Source organism: Coregonus clupeaformis, chromosome 34 (genome assembly GCF_020615455.1).
Source record: "Coregonus clupeaformis isolate EN_2021a chromosome 34, ASM2061545v1, whole genome shotgun sequence".
Lineage (NCBI taxonomy): Eukaryota > Metazoa > Chordata > Actinopteri > Salmoniformes > Salmonidae > Coregonus > Coregonus clupeaformis.
In genome coordinates this window covers 17,049,919-17,067,975 of record NC_059225.1, presented here as the reverse complement: position 1 = coordinate 17,067,975, position 18,057 = coordinate 17,049,919, and the positions used below count along the sequence as shown (strand labels likewise).

General features: G+C 41.7%; 1 protein-coding gene across 1 annotated transcript; it reads right to left on the bottom strand.

Annotated features, from left to right (window-relative positions):
- Nucleotides 1–2,573: 2,573 nt before the first annotated feature.
- Nucleotides 2,574–17,141, bottom strand: LOC121549533 (acyl-coenzyme A thioesterase 9, mitochondrial-like). The gene is made up of 15 exons (XM_041861328.2): nucleotides 16,989–17,141; nucleotides 7,510–7,604; nucleotides 6,264–6,309; nucleotides 5,941–6,111; nucleotides 5,820–5,857; nucleotides 5,601–5,684; nucleotides 5,326–5,429; nucleotides 5,166–5,239; nucleotides 4,984–5,051; nucleotides 4,772–4,883; nucleotides 4,121–4,211; nucleotides 3,932–4,017; nucleotides 3,431–3,518; nucleotides 3,199–3,349; nucleotides 2,574–2,781 (listed from the first exon to the last, which is right to left on the bottom strand). The coding sequence occupies exons 1-15, from the start codon at nucleotides 17,000–17,002 to the stop codon at nucleotides 2,723–2,725; spliced, it is 1,281 nt and encodes a 426-aa protein (XP_041717262.1). The 5' UTR covers nucleotides 17,003–17,141; the 3' UTR covers nucleotides 2,574–2,722.
- Between the last annotated feature and the right edge of the window lie 916 nt (nucleotides 17,142–18,057).

The window sequence follows — 18,057 nt, the reverse complement described above, 5'->3', positions numbered from 1 at the left end:
ACCCAATCCTCTTAATACAGCTTTAAAATGGGGGGTCTTTACAAAGATGTCTTTAACTGCCATAAATGTTATTCATGTCATTATTAATGTTATTCATGTCATTATTAATAGGTTTTACATAATATCATTATTATTTGTACAACTTGTATTTTGAATATTGATTTTGCTTGTATTTATGTGATAGAATGTACAGATAGTTCCTATGTTGTGTTGGGACGCTTTTAGTGGTGACAAGTTCCAGACATCGCGGTAAAGTAGCGGCGGTAAAGTTTAGTACTCTGAAAGATAAGTTAAATTAACGAAGTGTTTATTTACAAGTATTCTTGTTTCTAAGTGGACCCATTTCCCTCTCAGTTGTGTGCAGCCAGCGAGGTGTTCATTATGTTAATTATTTGTCGCGCATATTTACGTGCAAGGTTTCTGTAACGTGAACGCCAACTTGTTTTTTTGTGCATGTGTTGAAATGTATTTAAACAGTTCGACGGTGGATTGATAACGGTGGAGAATTTAGTAGAAGAATAAATCCATCAGTAACCAGAACAGCGGCGTCGTGTATTTCCTGGAGGGAGTGATAATGTCACTAAGGTTAAAATGCGAAGAGAATCTAAGCGTGATGGACGTGTGTTTTGGATATGTCACAAATTAGTACCTGTTTGGATGTGGAGATTATTGGTGTGTTGAAAAAACGATTTAATATATGCAATTAATAAGTCCTATTATGAAATAAAATAAATAAAATAAATATATAAATAAATAAAAATTAATAAAATAAAACAAAGGTTTCTGTACCAAATATTAAGTTCTGCTTTTCTGATGTATCAAATACTTATGTCACGCAATAAAATGCTAATTATTTACTTAAAAATCATACAATGTGATTTTCTGGATTTTTGTTTTAGATTCCGTCTCTCACAGTTGAAGTGTACCTATGATAAAAATTACAGATCTCTACATGCTTTGTAAGTAGGAAAACCTGCAAAATTGGCAGTGTATCAAATATCAAATACTTGTTCTCCCCACTGTATGTATGTATGTGTATATATATATATATATACAGTTGAAGTCGGAAGTTTACATACACTTAGGTTGGAGTCATTAAAACTCATTTTTCAACCACTCCACAAATTTCTTATTAACAAACTATAGTTTTGGCAAGTCAGTTAGGACATCTACGTTGTGCATGACACAAGTAATTTTTCCAACAATTGTTTACAGACAGATTATTTCACTTATAATTCACTGTATCACAATTCCAGTGGGTCAGAAGTTTACATACACTAAGTTGACTGTGCCTTTAAACAGCTTGGAAAATTCCAGAAAATGATGTCATGGCTTTAGAAGCTTCTGATAGGCTAATTTACATCATTTGAGTCAATTGGAGGTGTACCTGTAGATGTATTTCAAGGCCTACCTTCAAACTCAGTGCCTCTTTGCTTGACATCATGGTAAAATCAAAAGAAATCAACCAAGACCTCAGAAAAAGAATTGTAGACCTCCACAAGTCTGGTTCATCCTTGGGAGCAATTTCCAAACGCCTGAAGATACCACGTTCATCTGTACAAACAATAGTACGCAAGTATAAACACCATGGGACCACGCAGCCGTCATACCGCTCCGGAAGGAGACGTGTTCTGTCTCCTAGAGATTAACGTACTTTGGTGCGAAAAGTGCAAATCAATCCCAGAACAACAGCAAAGGACCTTGTAAAGATGCTGGAGGAAACAGGTACAAAAGTATCTATATCCACAGTAAAACGAGTCCTATATCGACATAACCTGAAAGGCCGCTCAGCAATGTGAAGCATTTATTTGGGCTGCAATCTGAGGTGCAGTTAACTCTAATGAACTTATCCTCTGCAGCAGAGGTAACTCTGGGTCTTCCTTTCCTGTGGCGGTCCTCATGAGAGCCAGTTTCATCATAGCGCTTGATGGTTTTTGCGACTGCACTTGAAGAAACTTTCAAAGTTCTTGACATTTTCCAGATTGACAGACCTTCATGTCTTAAAGTAATGATGGACTGTTGTTTCTCTTTGCTTATTTGAGCTGTTCTTGCCATAATATGGACTTGGTCTTTTACCAAATAAGGCTATCTTCTGTATACCACCCCTACCTTGTCACAACACAACTGATTGGCTCAAACGCATTAAGAAGGAAATAAATTCCACAAATTTACTTTTAACAAGGCACACCTGTTAATTGAAATGCATTCCAGGTGACTACCTCATGAAGCTGGTTGAGAGAATGCCAAAGCTGTCATCAAGGCAAAGGGTGGCTACTTTGAAGAATCTAAAATATATTTTGATTTGTTTAACATGTTTTTGGTTACTACATGATTCCGTATGTGTTATTTCATAGTTGATGTCTTCACTATTATTCTACAATGTAGAAAATAGTAAAAAATAAAGAAAAACCCTTGAGTGAGTAGGTGTGTCCAATCTTTTGACTGGTACTGTGTGTGTGTGTGTGTGTGTGTGTGTGTGTGTGTGTGTGTGTGTGTGTGTGTGTGTGTGTGTGTGTGTGTGTGTGTGTGTATGATATATATATATATATATATATATGGTACATATTGAGGTTAACAAATGAATAGATACCTTGTCATGCAAGTAGACACACACACAAACACGCAGAGCGTACGGTAAGGAGGGCGGGGGCGGTGGCTGGACACTAAGGCTTTGGCAGGCAGTTGTTGTGTTGGGTCAGGGTTCGTCAGTGTTCATCACGTCTCACTGAGACTCCAGTGTCTGGTTAAAGTGTCTCTTTCCATCCAGGTACAACATGGACTCTATGGAGACAGACACATACGGCCAATGTTAGACTGTGTGGAATCTACAGTAAAAACATTACAATAACTTTAATCTCTTTCTGTTGGCACAAACGTTCCAGTAACAGTACCTCCGTAGCTCTGCAGTACTATGTTAGGGTTAGAGTTTAAAGGTCAGGGGTTAGAGGTCATACCTCGGTAGCTCTGCGGTATTATTGCTGAGTTCACGGCATGTCGGAAACTCGAAGACTCTGACATTTCCAACTTGCTTACTCGTTGTAGAAAGATACCCGAGACAACAGAAGGTTAAGAATCAACCAATAGGAAGCTCTACGCAAATAATGTTCATTTTAACTAGGATGTCCTGAGTTTCCGACATGACTTGAATGCGGCATTAGTTAAGGTTAGAGTTAAAAGGTCAGGGCTTAGAGGTCATACCTCCGTAGCTCTGTGGCACTATGTTGGGGATGTCTTTGTCTGTGACGAAGGTGAAGTGGAAGACATTAGTGGTGTTGTGCTGCCGAGTCAGGGGGTCAAGAACCTCTGTATGAACTCTGACCTGGATGTACTTCCCCTGTGTGTAACACACCTGCAGAGAGAGGGACGTTTCAGCACTGAAACTGGAGCAGATCATATAACACACAATGCATATGCTTGTGTGTGCACACACCTGTGACGAGAGCAGGAGTAGGGACCCAATCTCTACAGGCTTCTGGAAGAGGATATCGTCCACGGCAACCAGGTTAGGCCGACACCCCCTGGAGCAGAGAGAGAGAGAGAGAGAACACACACACAATGAGGATGCGCAGGTGTATGTGGTGGACCGATACAAATGTATATCTTCTCATTTGTACCGGTCCACACAACCCAGAAAACCTAAATTGGTTTTGTGAATGTTCAGGGAACGTTATTGGGACAATCATATAAGTCAAAACATTACACTATAACTTTATGAGAGTCTTGTGGGAATGTTCCTTGTTTGATGTTGATGTTATTCAAAACACCCATAACATCTCCATAAACATTAACAGAACATTCCTGTAATATTTTCGCAGAACCAATTTCATTAAATCCAGACATAATTGCTGAGGTGTGTTTAGGGTACGTGTCATAAGGTCACAATGTAACTAGGAATATTCTCGGTTTGCTGGGAACACACTCGCTCACTCACCCATAGGCGCATGCGTTAGCCCAGCCCAGCTCGTAAGCTTTCCTCATTAGAAACCCTCCAAAGATCCTGTTAAAGATATTCCTCTCCTGAAAAAACACAAACACACCTTACTCAGCACAAAGTAGAAATGTTTCAGGTTGTAAATATCTCTGCCTCCCTCTCCCCTCTCCCTCCTTCCCTCTCTCTAACCTGTGGATGGCAGATCTCCAATCCTTTGACTTTGGCATCCTCCATCCATACTGAGTTAGGAGGCAGAACTCTGCTACGGAAACTCACTGTCCTACAGGACAACAGACAGACAGACCATCACCACACACTAAAGGATTTTATGATGTGTGTGTTGTCATAATTAAATTAGGTAACACTTGTAATTGGACAGTGAAGCAAAAAAAAAAATACATAATATTTTGAACAACTTATGATTCAGTGAGTTTGCTCTTTTTAGATTTTTATGACTTATAAATGTAAGTGTTTGTACAATGGGTGCGAATAGTCAATTAAGATTGTCGCTACCTTAAGTGAACTTTTATCTCATTTTACTGGGAACATCAATGTGACAGCAATTTGATATGACAAAATATGACTGCAATAAGTCCTGTATGGTCACGTGTATCCTGAAAGTGATCATTGTGATTTAAAGATACACTATGGAAGTTTAGTTGCTTATAGTTTACGTTAAAAAAATATATTTATGTGTGTGTGTGTATATTTGTGTGTGTGTGTGTATATTTGTGTGTGTGTGTGTATATATATATATATATATATATATATATATATATATATATATATGTGTGTGTGTGTGTGTATATTTGTGTGTGTGTGTGTGTGTGTGTGTCGTACTTGGTGTCCAGGGTGTTGAGGAACAGGCTGTGTACGATCTTCCTCTCCTCAGCAGTAGGGGCCACCTTCAGCAGAGACGCTGTGCTCAGCTCTATACGACGCGTCTTATTGACTGGAGGGAGACACACACACACACACACACACACACACACAGTAAATAATAGAAACAAACACACAGTAATATATACACATATGTATGTAGTGCATCTTACTCTCTCCCTGTTGAAACAGTTCCTCCTCCTCAGGCCCCTCTGGCTTCAGAGGGTTAACAAACGCTGCCCTGAGAGAGACAGAGACAGACAAAGCAATAGAGACATCAGTCATGGATGGATACTATGGATGATTGGATGGACGGTTGGATGGATGGTTGGATGATTAGATGGATGTTGTATACCTCTTGTTCTCAGGGTCCCTGGCCACCATAACAAACGTAGCATCTAGAACTGGAGTGTAGGCCCCGTCATAGTACTGTACATACACACAGAAATAACATCACTATTGTGGACATTAGTATATTACTGTGTGTGTGTGTGTGTGTGTATGTGTGTGTGTACCTGAGACATGTGCATCTTGGCTTCGATGGAGGTCTTCCCCACCCAGGTCACGTGACCAGTGAACTTGATGTCACAGTCAGGGTGGATGATGTGTTTCCTCATGTCTGTGACATCACATACAGGGAAAATTAGCCACAACTACCAGAATGCAACAGTAACAAACTTTATATATTCAATGACACTAGGAAAAGGTGTCCATGGATTAGATTTGAGAAACACTGCACTGGTCTATACAGTCCATCCTGGTGTTTTATCAGGACTGTTGGGCGTCATACCTATCTTGTCCACCAGGGCAGTGACGATGGACAGAGGAGATCTCGGAAGTGCCTTGTTATGGGTGTGAGAGTAACAGATCAACACTGAGTGGGGAGAGAGAGAGAGAGAGAGAGAGAGAGAGAGAGAGAGAGAGAGAGAGAGAGAGAATAGTAATACCAGTGTAATACCATGTACCAGTTTGTTGTTGAGGTGATGGTGATGATGTCATATGGTCCTACCTGCTAGACTGTCCAGATCCTCCAGGATACGGCCAAACCTGGAATACAGACACCAGACTGAGACGGGGGAAAGGAAGTGTGTGTGTACGTGTGTGTGTGAGCGTGTATCTGCATGTATTACCTGACACCTTTGTGGTAGTTGAGGTATTTCTCTCTAAGTGTAGGGTCTGTGCCCAGGGGAAGGTGGACCTCTATGTAGCTGTCCTTCATCCTGCGGACAGGAAGCTCATCCTGAGAACCAGCCAGCTGATTGGACAATGACAAACGGTCAGCTAACGCCTGCTGGTGGTCTCTACAGGATGGGAGATAGGGAAAGAGAGATACATCAGGAATGAGCTGTGAGTTTAACAAGGTCATAAACATCTATAACAAGTAAACACAGGCCTTCCTGTCATGGTATCAATATCTCATTACAAAGTAGCTTTACTGCTTCTGTTACTGTACCTCCAGTTAGTGGACGCTCCCACAATCTCTCTCAGCCTGTTGCGCACTGAAAAACAACCACACAGTTGATCAGCTCTGAGTGTGTGTGTGTGTGTACTGATTCTGTGCTCAGAACAGAACGTGCAATGGGAATCATATGACCTCAGACAGAATGACAGCAGCAAGCTACAGAGAGTACATTTTACATTTAAATTTACGTCATTTAGCAGACGCTCTTATCCAGAGCGACTTACAGTTAGTGAGTGCATACATTAATTTTTTATTTTTTCATACTAGCCCCCCGTGGGAATCGAACCCACATCCCTGGCGTTGCAAACGCCATGCTCTACCAACTAAGCTACATCCCTGCCGGCCATTCCCTCCCCTACCCTGGATGACGCTGGGCCAATTGTGCGCCGCCCCATAGGCGAGGTCTGGGAAGGATACACAATATCAGCTCCACTGTTGTTCCAGCTAGCATATGGAGCCACTGAGTGGCTTTGCGCTGCAGCTCGAGGGTGTGCACGCAATGGGGAGAAATCAGTAGTGCACTGACAAGGTAATCAGGTGTAATTTGAGATTTGCCTATTGGTTTGTGGCCCACCTGACTGGCGTCACTGTGATGTCATAATGTTGAGACGATATTAAACAAGACACTTGAGGGAGAGAGAGAGATGACCAAGACAGCAACCAGCTCAAGACATCCTGAGGGTCCATCTCTGATGAAAATACAGTCAGTATAGAGAACAGTGAAGGTCTATATTCTATAGAATAGGGTACAGCAGCATCGTTAAGAGGTGCCAGCCACTGCCACAGGCCACGGGTGCATTCATAGTTCAGTCTGTAAGAAACGGAAGAGGGAAACAAGGCTGTACAACCAGCTCAACAGACCACATGTTGCTGGATATCGAGAGAGAGAGAGAGAGAGAGAGAGAGAGAGAGAGGAGAGCGTTTGTGTTCAAGGCAGTGTGTTTGAGAGACAGCTAAACTACATGCAGGCAGGATTAAGTTGAATTAAGACTGAATTAAGTAAGTGTTTTATACAATTAGGATTCAGGTTACCAACACATCATTGGACATTAGCAAGTGAGCATTTCCTGTGGAGACACAAAACAAGTCATGGGTTAGAGGTCAGAAGAGGAGACTAGATGGAGTCTCAACGTCCTCTAGTCTTGCCATCATACCCCAAGAGCAATCAATCAACAAACCAATATATAAATCACTTAATCAGTCAGTCAATCAGTCAGTCAAGTGTGTATGGCCTTACCCTCAGACATGTCCAGGCCCTTCCCCTGCAGAGATACAGGCCCCAGGGAGAACGTCCTGGTTGTCAGGGACGCCACCGACCTTAGCAACCGGAACCTGTGGAATGGAAGGAAGAAACACTGACATGTCAACACAACAAGCCCACAACATTCTAACTCACAGCTCAATCGCTTAAACCTATTAATAGACGTGCATGGGAATCCCAGATGTCAGTCAAGTCCCTGGCACATAGCCCACTGATACTGCTAGCTGCAAGCTACAGCTGCTCAGGGGGATATTAGGTCAGTCAGACACCCAAGACAGAGGGAGCATCTCAATATCTACAGCAGCGCTATGTATTTAGAAGAAGCCTACAATAACTTCCCCTCCTTGGCTCTTTTGCTTCATCTACATTGATAAATAAAGAACTCGACATGTGAAAGCAAATACCTGGTAGGCATCCACCATGTTGATTTGACCTATCCTATTATTCTTAGATAAGTGCAGAATCAGCAGCTGTATAAGAAGAGATGAGAGGAATCTACTTGAAACTATTGAGATGCAGCCTCAAGCGACATGTCTTGACAGCTGGTTGTCGCTGTCAACAAACAGAATTAGGCTAGTAGACAGACTAGCGCTGAACAAACTATCTTGCTAGATATTTAGTCAGACAGGATAGAATGAAGCCAGGATAGACCTTTTTGAAGCCTCTGATTTATCACTAAGCAGGTTTCCATTCAACCTTTTAATGCGAGTAAAGTACATGTCAGATAAAAATGTCACGACAGGCTGATGGAAACAAAATACGCTAGACAAGATGGGATCTTTTTGTTTCTGTCATATTAATTATGCAAGAAAGGTCGGAAGAAACGCTTTTATGCGCAAATATTGATATAATAACCATCATATCGATGTAAACTTGGGAGTCACGCGGTGACATGTGTGGGCCTCCTACTACGACTCGCCGGGAAAGCATTCAGTTTATTATGCTACAATAAATTATGATGAACTTCACAGGGTGGTGAAAGTGCAAGTTGATGAGCTTGATGCTCCTTTCCAATAAATATCAAGGATCGTACTCTGGTGACAATCATCGATTCTTGGCTGCCGTTTGACAAATAGAAATGTTGTCCATAATAATATCACCATATAACCGCACTGTAAGCGAGCTGTTGGCTAGAGCACACGTGCCAATACCAGAGTGGGCACACTCGCTATATAACGCAACATTTTTTGTGAGAAAACCATCAGTAAAGCTGAAAATGCAATGGAAACCCATTTCACTTTTAATTATTTTAATGGGAATTTAACTGCAACAAGTATTTTTATGTGCACTACGTCATCACGCAGCCTTTTATCCGCAACAAGTCAATTTGATCGAAACATCTCTGGTTGGAAAATGCTCATATTTCGTTTTTATGAAGATTTTTTGAATATTCGCATGAAAATCTGTCACCAATTGGATGGAAACCTTGTTGACAGTAAAACTGACGCCCGCTCTGTAAACATTTCCCAGTTCCCCCCAGCATGTGGGCTGGCTCACCCAAGAGCTGGCCACATTTCATAGGATGAAAGGTGTTAGCTAATAAAACAGATTCACTTTGCAAATTCGCCTCCAATCTAACCTCTAAACAATGTCCTTGAAAATCTCTAGCGATATATTTAGGTTAGAAGGACTTGGTTTGAATAAAACAAGGTAGCCAGCTAGCTTACTTTTCTGTCAAATCAACTGGTCTAGCTGACCTATAATAAATTACAATGAGTTAAATAGTGTTCCTTCCAAAAATGGGTAATTAAAATGTTAAAAAGCAGCTTTTCTGTGTTGGAATGGTGTGGGCGTACCCCAACAACAGAATGGTGTGAGTGTAATATACCAGTCATTAAAGATATTAATGTGAGTAGACCGCTGATTGGCCAGAGGATGACATCATCCTCTATGAGGAAATAGCAAGCATTTTTGAAATGTCAATTTGAGGAGGATTTTGAGGTGTTTTTTCTCCAATATATGCTTTGGCCACAAATACGAGTATAGGACGAGTAAACAACATTCATTGGGTACAAGTTAACAGAATATGAACTTTTAAAAGCGACTCATAAAGGTAGGCCCGGGCCGCAAACTAAAATCACTGCTTTCTTGGAAAAACAAGTAGCTAGCTGTTTTCAATATAGCTTTAGGGCAATTCCACGTTAACAGAATGACGCTGAGATTTTTCACATTAAAAGTATGCCAAACAAAACCATTGATTGCAAAGTTAAACCAACCATACATCTCTATGCACAAGGACTACTTTTAACAAATTCCACCGAAAACTTTACAAAAACATATTTACTCGAAGAGCAGTGCAGATGTCAAGTTTGGTAACAGAATGACGGTAAAATCTCCCTCCGTTTTTTGGGTGTCAGCCATGATTTGAAACCTTGAGATTGAAAAAAAATATATTTTGGTTATTGAGCCACAGTAAATTAAGTGGATTAACACCCGGTAACAAAATGGCATCATGGGTCCCTTATCTGTACTATACAGAAATGCATAATTCTGAATGTCATTCTCTTCCCGGTGATGTATCCTGAATAAGTACACAAAGGTAATTTAATATCCCCTTTTAATATCCCCCTTTGCATGTTTGGGTATTATTCTACACACTGGATATTATTCTAATGAGCTCCGCCCCCAAACAAGACCCAATTTGGTTGGTCCAGACCGGACCAAATCTGTACCAATCATAGATGTCTATGTTTCACAAGTTTGGACAGCACAGTCCAGAACAGTAGAGTTTGGACAGCACAGTACAGAACAGTAGAGTTTGGACAGCACAGTACAGAACAGTAGAGTTTGGACAGCACAGTCCAGAACAGTAGAGTTTGGACAGCACAGTACAGAACAGTAGAGTTTGGACAGCACAGTACAGAACAGTAGAGTTTGGACAGCACAGTACAGAACAGTAGAGTTTGGACAGCACAGTACAGAACAGTAGAGTTTGGACAGCACAGTACAGAACAGTAGAGTTTGGACAGCACAGTACAGAACAGTAGAGTTCAGTACAGTACAGTAAAGTAGAGTTCACAACTCAATCGCTGGTTGAAGAATGTTTTCTGCCCCTCCCAAAATATAGAATTTGTAGATAACTGGCCCTCTTTCTGGGACTCCCCCACAAACAGGACCAAGCCTGGCCTGCTGAGGAGTGACGGACTCCATCCTAGCTGGAGGGGTTCTCTCATTTTATCCATGAACATAGACAGGGCTCTAACTCCTCTAGCTCCACAATGAGACAGGGTGCAGGCCAGGCAGCAGGCTGTTAGCCAGTCTGTCAGCTTAGTGGAGTCTGCCACTAGCACAGTCAGTGTAGTCAGCTCAGCTTTCCCCGTTGAGACTGTGTCTGTACCTCGATCTAGGTTGGGAAAAACTAAACATGGCAGTGTTCGCCTTATCAATATCACTGGAATAAAGACCTCCATTCCTGTCATTATTGAAAGAGATTGTGATAATATCTCACATCTCAAAATAGGACTACTTAATGTTAGATCCCTCACTTCCAAGGCAGTCATAGTCAATGAACTAATCACTGATCATAACCTTGATGTGATTGACTGAAACATGGCTCAAGCCTGATGAATTTACTGTGTTAAATGAGGCCTCTCCTCCTGGTTCCACTGGTGACCATATCCCCCGCGCATCCCGCAAAGGTGGAGGTGTTGCTAACATTTACGACAGCAAATTTCAATTTCATTTTCTTAGTTTTTACTGCGTTTTCGTGTTTTGAGCTTCTAGTCATGAAATCTATGCAGCCTACTCAATCACTTTCTATAGCTACTGTTTACAGGCCTCCTGGGCCATATACAGCGTTCCTCACTGAGTTCCCTGAATTCCTATCGGACCTTGTAGACATGGCAGATAATATTCACATTTTTGGTGACTTCAGTATTCACATGGAAAAGTCCACAGACGCACTCCAAAAGGCTTTTGGCGCCATCATCGACTCAGTGGGTTTTGTACAACATGTCTCCGGACCTACGCATTGCCACAGTCATACCCTGGATCTAGTTATGTCCTGTGGAATAAATATTGTGGATCTAAATGTTTTTTCCTCATAATCCTGGACTATCGGACCACCATCTTATTACGTTTGTTATCGCAATAAATAATCTGCTCAGACCCCAACCAAGGATTATCAAAAGCCACGCTATAAATTCTCATACAACCCAAAGATTTCTAGATTCTCTTCCAGACTCTCTCCACCTACCCAAGGAGGTCGGAGTACAAAAATCTGTTAACCACCTAACCGAGGAGCTAAATTGAACCTTGTGTAATACCCTAGATGCAGTCGCACCAAAAGAAATTAGCTCCCTGTTATACAGAAAATATCCGAGCATTGGAACGGAAATGGTGCTCCACCAAACTGGAAGCCTTCCGACTAGCTTGGAAAGACAGTACCGTGCAATATCGAAGAGCCCTCACTGCTTTTCCAACCTAATTGAGGAGAATGAAAACAATCCCAAATGTATTTTTGATACTGTCGCAAAGCTAACTAAAAAGCACCATTCACCAAGAGAGGATGGTCTTCACTTCAGCAGTGATGAATTCATGAACTTCTTCAACGAAAAGATAATGATCATTAGAAAGCAAATTACGGACTCCTCTTTGAATCTGCGTATTTCTTCAAAACTCAGTTGTCCTGAGTCTGCACAGAACTGCCAGGACCTAAGGTCAATGGAGACACTCAAGTTGTTTAATCCTGTATCTCTCGACACATTCATTAAAATAGTCATGGCCTCTAAACCTTCCAGCTGCCTACTACTGAAAGAGCTACTTCCTGTGCTTGGCGCTCCTATGTTGGACATAATAAATGGCTTCCTGTCTTCCAGATGTGTACCAAACTCACTAAAAGTGGCAGTAATAAAGCCACCCCTGAAAAGCCAAACTTTGACCCAGATATAACAAAAACAAAAAACAAAAATCGCCTATATCGAATCTCCCATTCCTCTCAATTTTGTTTTGAAAAAGCTGTTGCCTTCCTGAAGACAAATAACGTATACGAAACACTCCAGTCTGTTTTAGACCCTATCATAGTACTGAGACTGCACTCGTGAAGGTGGTAAATGACCTTTTAATGGTCAGACCAAGGCTCTCCATCTGTCCTCGTGCTCCTAGACCTTAGTGCCGCTTTTGACACCATCGATTACCACATTCTTTTGGAGAGATTGGAAACCCTAATTGGTCTACACAGACAAGTTCTTGCCTGGTTTAGATCTTATCTGTCGGAAAGATATCAGTTCGTGTCTGTGGATGGTTTGTTCTCTGACAAATCAATTGTACGTTTCAGTGTTCCATCAAGGTTCTGTTTTAGGACCACTATTGTTTTCATTATATATTCTACCTCTTGGTGATGACATTGGGAAACACAATGTCAACTTTCACTGCTATGCGGACGACACAAAGCTGTACATTTTGATGAAACATGGTGAAGCCCAAAAATTGCATACCCTGGAAGCCTGTGTTTCAGATATAAGGAAGTGGATGGCGGCAAATGTTTTACTTTTAAACTCAGAGAAAATAGAGATGGTAGTTATAGGTCCCAAGAAACAAAGAGATCTGCTGTTTGATCTGACAATTAATGTTGATGGTTGTGGTTGTAGTCTCTCTCTCGTCAATATTATTTCACCCGGCTGGTCATCTATGAATGTTTAAACAAGAATGATCTGGCCTTAATGACCATGTACTCTTATAATCTCCACCCGGCACAGCTAGAAGAGGACTGGCCACCCCTCAGAGCCTGGTTCCTCTCTAGGTTTCTTCCTAGGTTCCTGCCTTTCTAGGGAGTTTTTCCTAGCCACTGTGCTTCTAGATCTGCATTGCTTACTGTTTGTGGTTTTAGCCTGGGTTTCTGTATAAGCACTTTGGGACATCTGTTGATTTCATTTCATTTGATTCAGCACATTACAGTACAATAAAGTAAATTATACTGCACTCTACTCTAGTGTGCTCTACTGTACTGTGCTGTACTAAACTCTACAGTACAGTAATGTACTGAGCTATACTCTACTTTTCCTTACTGTACTGCACTGTGCTCTACTATACTGTACTGTGCTGTCCAAACTTGTGAAACAGACGTCTACGACTGGTTCAGATTTGGACTGACCAAATTTCAACTACTTTTCAACGTCCATGGACGTCTGGTGTCGGTCGGTGCTCAGTGGGTGAGAGGGCTGGTTACAGTAAATGGAAAGGGGGGGGGGGGGGCATGGGTAGGTGTCAGTAAGAGCCGAGAGAGAAGAGAGAAACAGGGAGAGAGAGAGGGAGGGGTTGTCTAGACTGTTTTCATACTACTGCTTTGACCACCACGCAACAGAAAGAGAAAGAAAACAGTTAGGCTATGAGCAGAACATAACAATATGCCAGTGGAAGGGAGGACAGTAGCATATCACCCAACTGTGGTTTGTGACTACTATGAATTCCCTGTAGCCAATTCAGTTGCAGTCATTCTGTTACAGATTTTTATGGTCATTCTGTTAAAGATTTGGTAACACAATGGCGCATTTATAAATCATAAACCAGTGTTGCGACCCTTCCCCCCTTTTGTTCCATGCTGGCTGAAGACCTAGCTAGCCAGTAACTAGCTAACACCAGACACAGATGAAAGTGGAAACATAAGTATCTTGCCATAGATGAATAGTGTAAACTTTGAATTATATTTGCTGACACCCTACAGTCAAATTTAGACACCAGTAAAGTAGCTATCTAGCTATATAAACCACGCCCATCTGCAAACACACCTTCTCTGATGTTAATACTTATTTAAATTAGGTAAGAGAATATTACGTTACCATTGGTGTATTAAAATTAGTTAGTGTGATGTCACCCTATCTCCTTAATAATCCTGCCTCCTGAATTTTTATTTTTATTTTTTTTATTTCACCTTTATTTAACCAGGTAAACCAGTTGAGAACAAGTTCTCATTTACAACTGCGACCTGGCCAAGATAAAGCAAAGCAGTGCGATAAAAACAACAACACAGAGTTACATATGGGGTAAAAACAAAACAAAGTCAAAAATACAACAGAAATACATATATATACAGTGTGTGCAAATGTAGCAAGTTATGGAGGTAAGGCAATAAATAGGCTATAGTGCAAAATAATTACAATTAGTATTAACACTGGAATGATAGATGTGCAAGAGATGATGTGCAAATAGAGATACTGGGGTACAAATGAGCAAAATAAATAACAATATAGGGATGAGGTAGTTGGGCGGGCTAATTTCAGATGGGCTGTGTACAGGTGCCATGATCGGTAAGGTGCTCTGACAACTGATGCTTAAAGATAGTGAGGGAGATAAGTGTCTCCAGCTTCAGAGATTTTTGCAATTTGTTCCAGTCATTGGCAGCAGAGAACTGGAAGGAATTGCGGCCAAAGGAGGTGTTGGCTTTGGGGATGACCAGTGAGATATACCTGCTGGAGCGCAGACTACGGGTGGGTGTTGCTATGGTGACCAATGAGCTAAGATAAGGCGGGGATTTGCCTAGCAGGGATTTATAGATGGCCTGGAGCCAGTGGGTTTGGCGACGAATATGTAGTGAGGACCAGCCAACAAGAGCGTACAGGTCACAGTGGTGGGTATTATATGGGGCTTTGGAGACAAAACGGATGGCACTGTGATAGACTACATCCAATTTGCTGAGTAGAGTGTTGGAGGCTATTTTGTAAATGACATCGCCGAAGTCAAGGATCGGTAGGATAGTCAGTTTTACGAGGGCATGTTTGGCAGCATGAGTGAAGGAGGCTTTGTTGCGAAATAGGAAACCGATTCTAGATTTAACTTTGGATTGGAGATTCTTAATGTGAGTCTTGAAGGAGAGTTTACAGTCTAACCAGACACCTAGATATTTGTAGTTGTCCACATACTCTAGGTCAGACCCGTCGAGAGTAGTGATTCTAGTCGGGTGGGCGGGTGCAAGCAGCGTTCGGTTGAAGAGCATGCATTTAGTTTTACTAGTGTTTAAGAGCAGTTGGAGGCTACTGAAGGAGTGTTGTATGGCATTGAAGCTCGTTTGGAGGTTTGTTAACACAGTGTCCAATGAAGGGCCAGATGTATACAAAATGGTGTCGTCTGCGTAGAGGTGGATCTGAGAGTCACCAGCAGCAAGAGCGACATCATTGATATACACAGAGAAAAGAGTCGGCCCAAGAATTGAACCCTGTGTCACCCCCATAGAGACTGCCATAGGTCCAGACAACAGGCCCTCCGATTTGACACATTGAACTCTATCTGAGAAGTAGTTGGTGAACCAGGCAAGGCAGTCATTTGAGAAACCAAGGCTATTTAGTCTGCCAATAAGAATGCGGTGGTTGACAGAGTCTAAAGCCTTGGCCAGGTCAATGAAAACGGCTGCACAGTACTGTCTATTATCGGTCGCGGTTATAATATCGTTTAGGACCTTGAGCGTGGCTGAAGTGCACCCATGACCAGCTCGGAAACCGGATTGCATAGCGGAGAAGGTACGGTGGGATTCGAAATGGTCGGGTGATCTGTTTCTTGACTTGGCTTTCAAAAACTTTTGAAAGGCAGGGCAGGATGGATATGGGTCTGTAACAGTTTGGATCTAGAGTGTCACCCCCCTTTGAAGAGGGGGATGACCGCGGCAGCTTTCCAATCTCTGGGGATCTCAGACGTTACGAAAGAGAGGTTGAACAGGCTAGTAATAGGGGTTGCGACAATTTCGGCGGCTAGTTTTAGAAAGAAAGGGTCCAGATTGTCTAGCCCAGATGATTTGTAGGGGTCCAGATTTTGCAGCTCTTTCAGAACATCAGCTGTCTGGATTTGTGTGAAGGAGAAGCAGGGGGGGCATGGGCAAGTTGCAGCGGAGGGTGCAGAGCTGGTGGCCAGGGTAGTGGTAGCCAGGTGGAAAGCATGGCCAGCCGTAGCAAAATGCTTGTTGAAATTCTCGATTATTGTAGATTTATCGGTGGTGATAGTGTTTCCTAGCCTCAGTGCAGTGGGCAGCTGGGAGGAAGTGCTCTTATTTTCCATGGACTTTACAAATATCATCTAATTTCACGAAAAACATGATTTTGACTGTTCATTACCTTTGAATAATTTCTGCAAAACAAAATATAAACGTTGATATTAGTTGGCAGGGGTCTTTAGTTCAACATTATTGTGTTTTTATGTATTTCTAATACCTTTTGACTTTTCTAATAGATGTTTTCTAAGACCCCTTTTCCATCTGTTTGACCAGAAATCAAAGCCTTTGCTTATTACAAATGTTTAGAATGAAAAATGGTTGCAAAATGCATATATGCCTTAATTTCTCAAAACTATACTCAGCGTTCATTTGACACCAAATTTGATGTGCTCTTATGAATTTCACATGTTAGAGCTCATGGTGCTTTTTTACAAAGAAATGCACTTTCGCTAGCTAACGTTACTACACTAGCTAACTAGCTTTACCATTTCTGTCAAATCGACCGATTTAGCTAGCTCTTCTCCACTCCCACACTCACCTCGGTGACAGCATTTCCGTGTGCTATATGAAGATGTTTGAGAAGTTAGATGAATTTGCTAAATACCAAAATACAACTCCAAAACGGGGGGACAGATTAAGCTAATCTTGCCAAGAGTGACAGCAGTGAAATTGTAGATGCTTTCCTGTGGACATTTTCCCTTGCCTGTACGTACCGAACTATAAAAGATAAGTGCGCAATTATTTTGGGGATATAATGCATGGTGTAAAAGCGCTCATAATTTCACTCTAAAATTCTTAGACAGAGCTATGGATGCAAGGACTGATCATTAAAGAGATTTTTTAAAGTGTTTTATTTTAATCATTGAGGCTATGTTTGTTAACAATTATATTAACAAGCTTTATATTTTGGGTTGTGATGGGGTACCAGTTTAACTTAAAGCTCATGAGGCATTTCTAAGTTATATTCTGCTAGAATCAATGGGTATATTCCGTATATATCACTTTAAAGTCAAAAAATGTATGTACCAATGGCAAATTGCCCACTTAACCTCCCTGTATGTGAGTGCATTATGGCCTCCGCCAAGAGGTCTGCAACTTTATGGCACAGCTGCCCTGTAACTGCAGTGCCACTGATTCAAGCCCCTCTGTCTCTTTTCCTTGAGATAGGGCCCAGTTTGAGAGGAACATTAGACATCTGTTGGATCTGTCACATAGTTTATTTGTTATTACCATCTATAGCTCCTCATTATGCCTGGGTCATGATGAGGCCTTTGTCATTAATAGTAGTTTTCCACATTCAATGAGCTATTCCGGGTTGGACTCAGGGCTGTAACATGGAAAAACCCACATTCCAATCCACACTCTCACCTGTGAGGGTCAGTGGGGTGGGCCTGGGGGGCAAGGTGAGAGAGAACAAAGTCGATAGACTGCTTTCGATGGGGGGTGTCAATTACTAGACAGTCTTCTGATAACATGTCTCCAGCACATTCTAAAATGTTGTCACATTTTGACCTGGTAGATGGATAAGAGCAGTGTAACTGGTGGGACACGGCTTTGCAGGGAAATTCTTATTGGATGGACAAACTTGCTGTTGTTGTAACAATTCA

Bases quoted from the DNA above. Each gene is read 5' to 3' on its own strand.
- LOC121549533 (XM_041861328.2), bottom strand. The intron at 3,519-3,931 runs GTGAGTGAGCGA...TCTCTGCTCCAG, and splicing joins GCTAACGCATGCGCCTATGG to GGGGTGTCGGCCTAACCTGG. The intron at 3,350-3,430 runs GTGTGTGCACAC...CTCTCTCTGCAG, and splicing joins TACTCCTGCTCTCGTCACAG to GTGTGTTACACACAGGGGAA.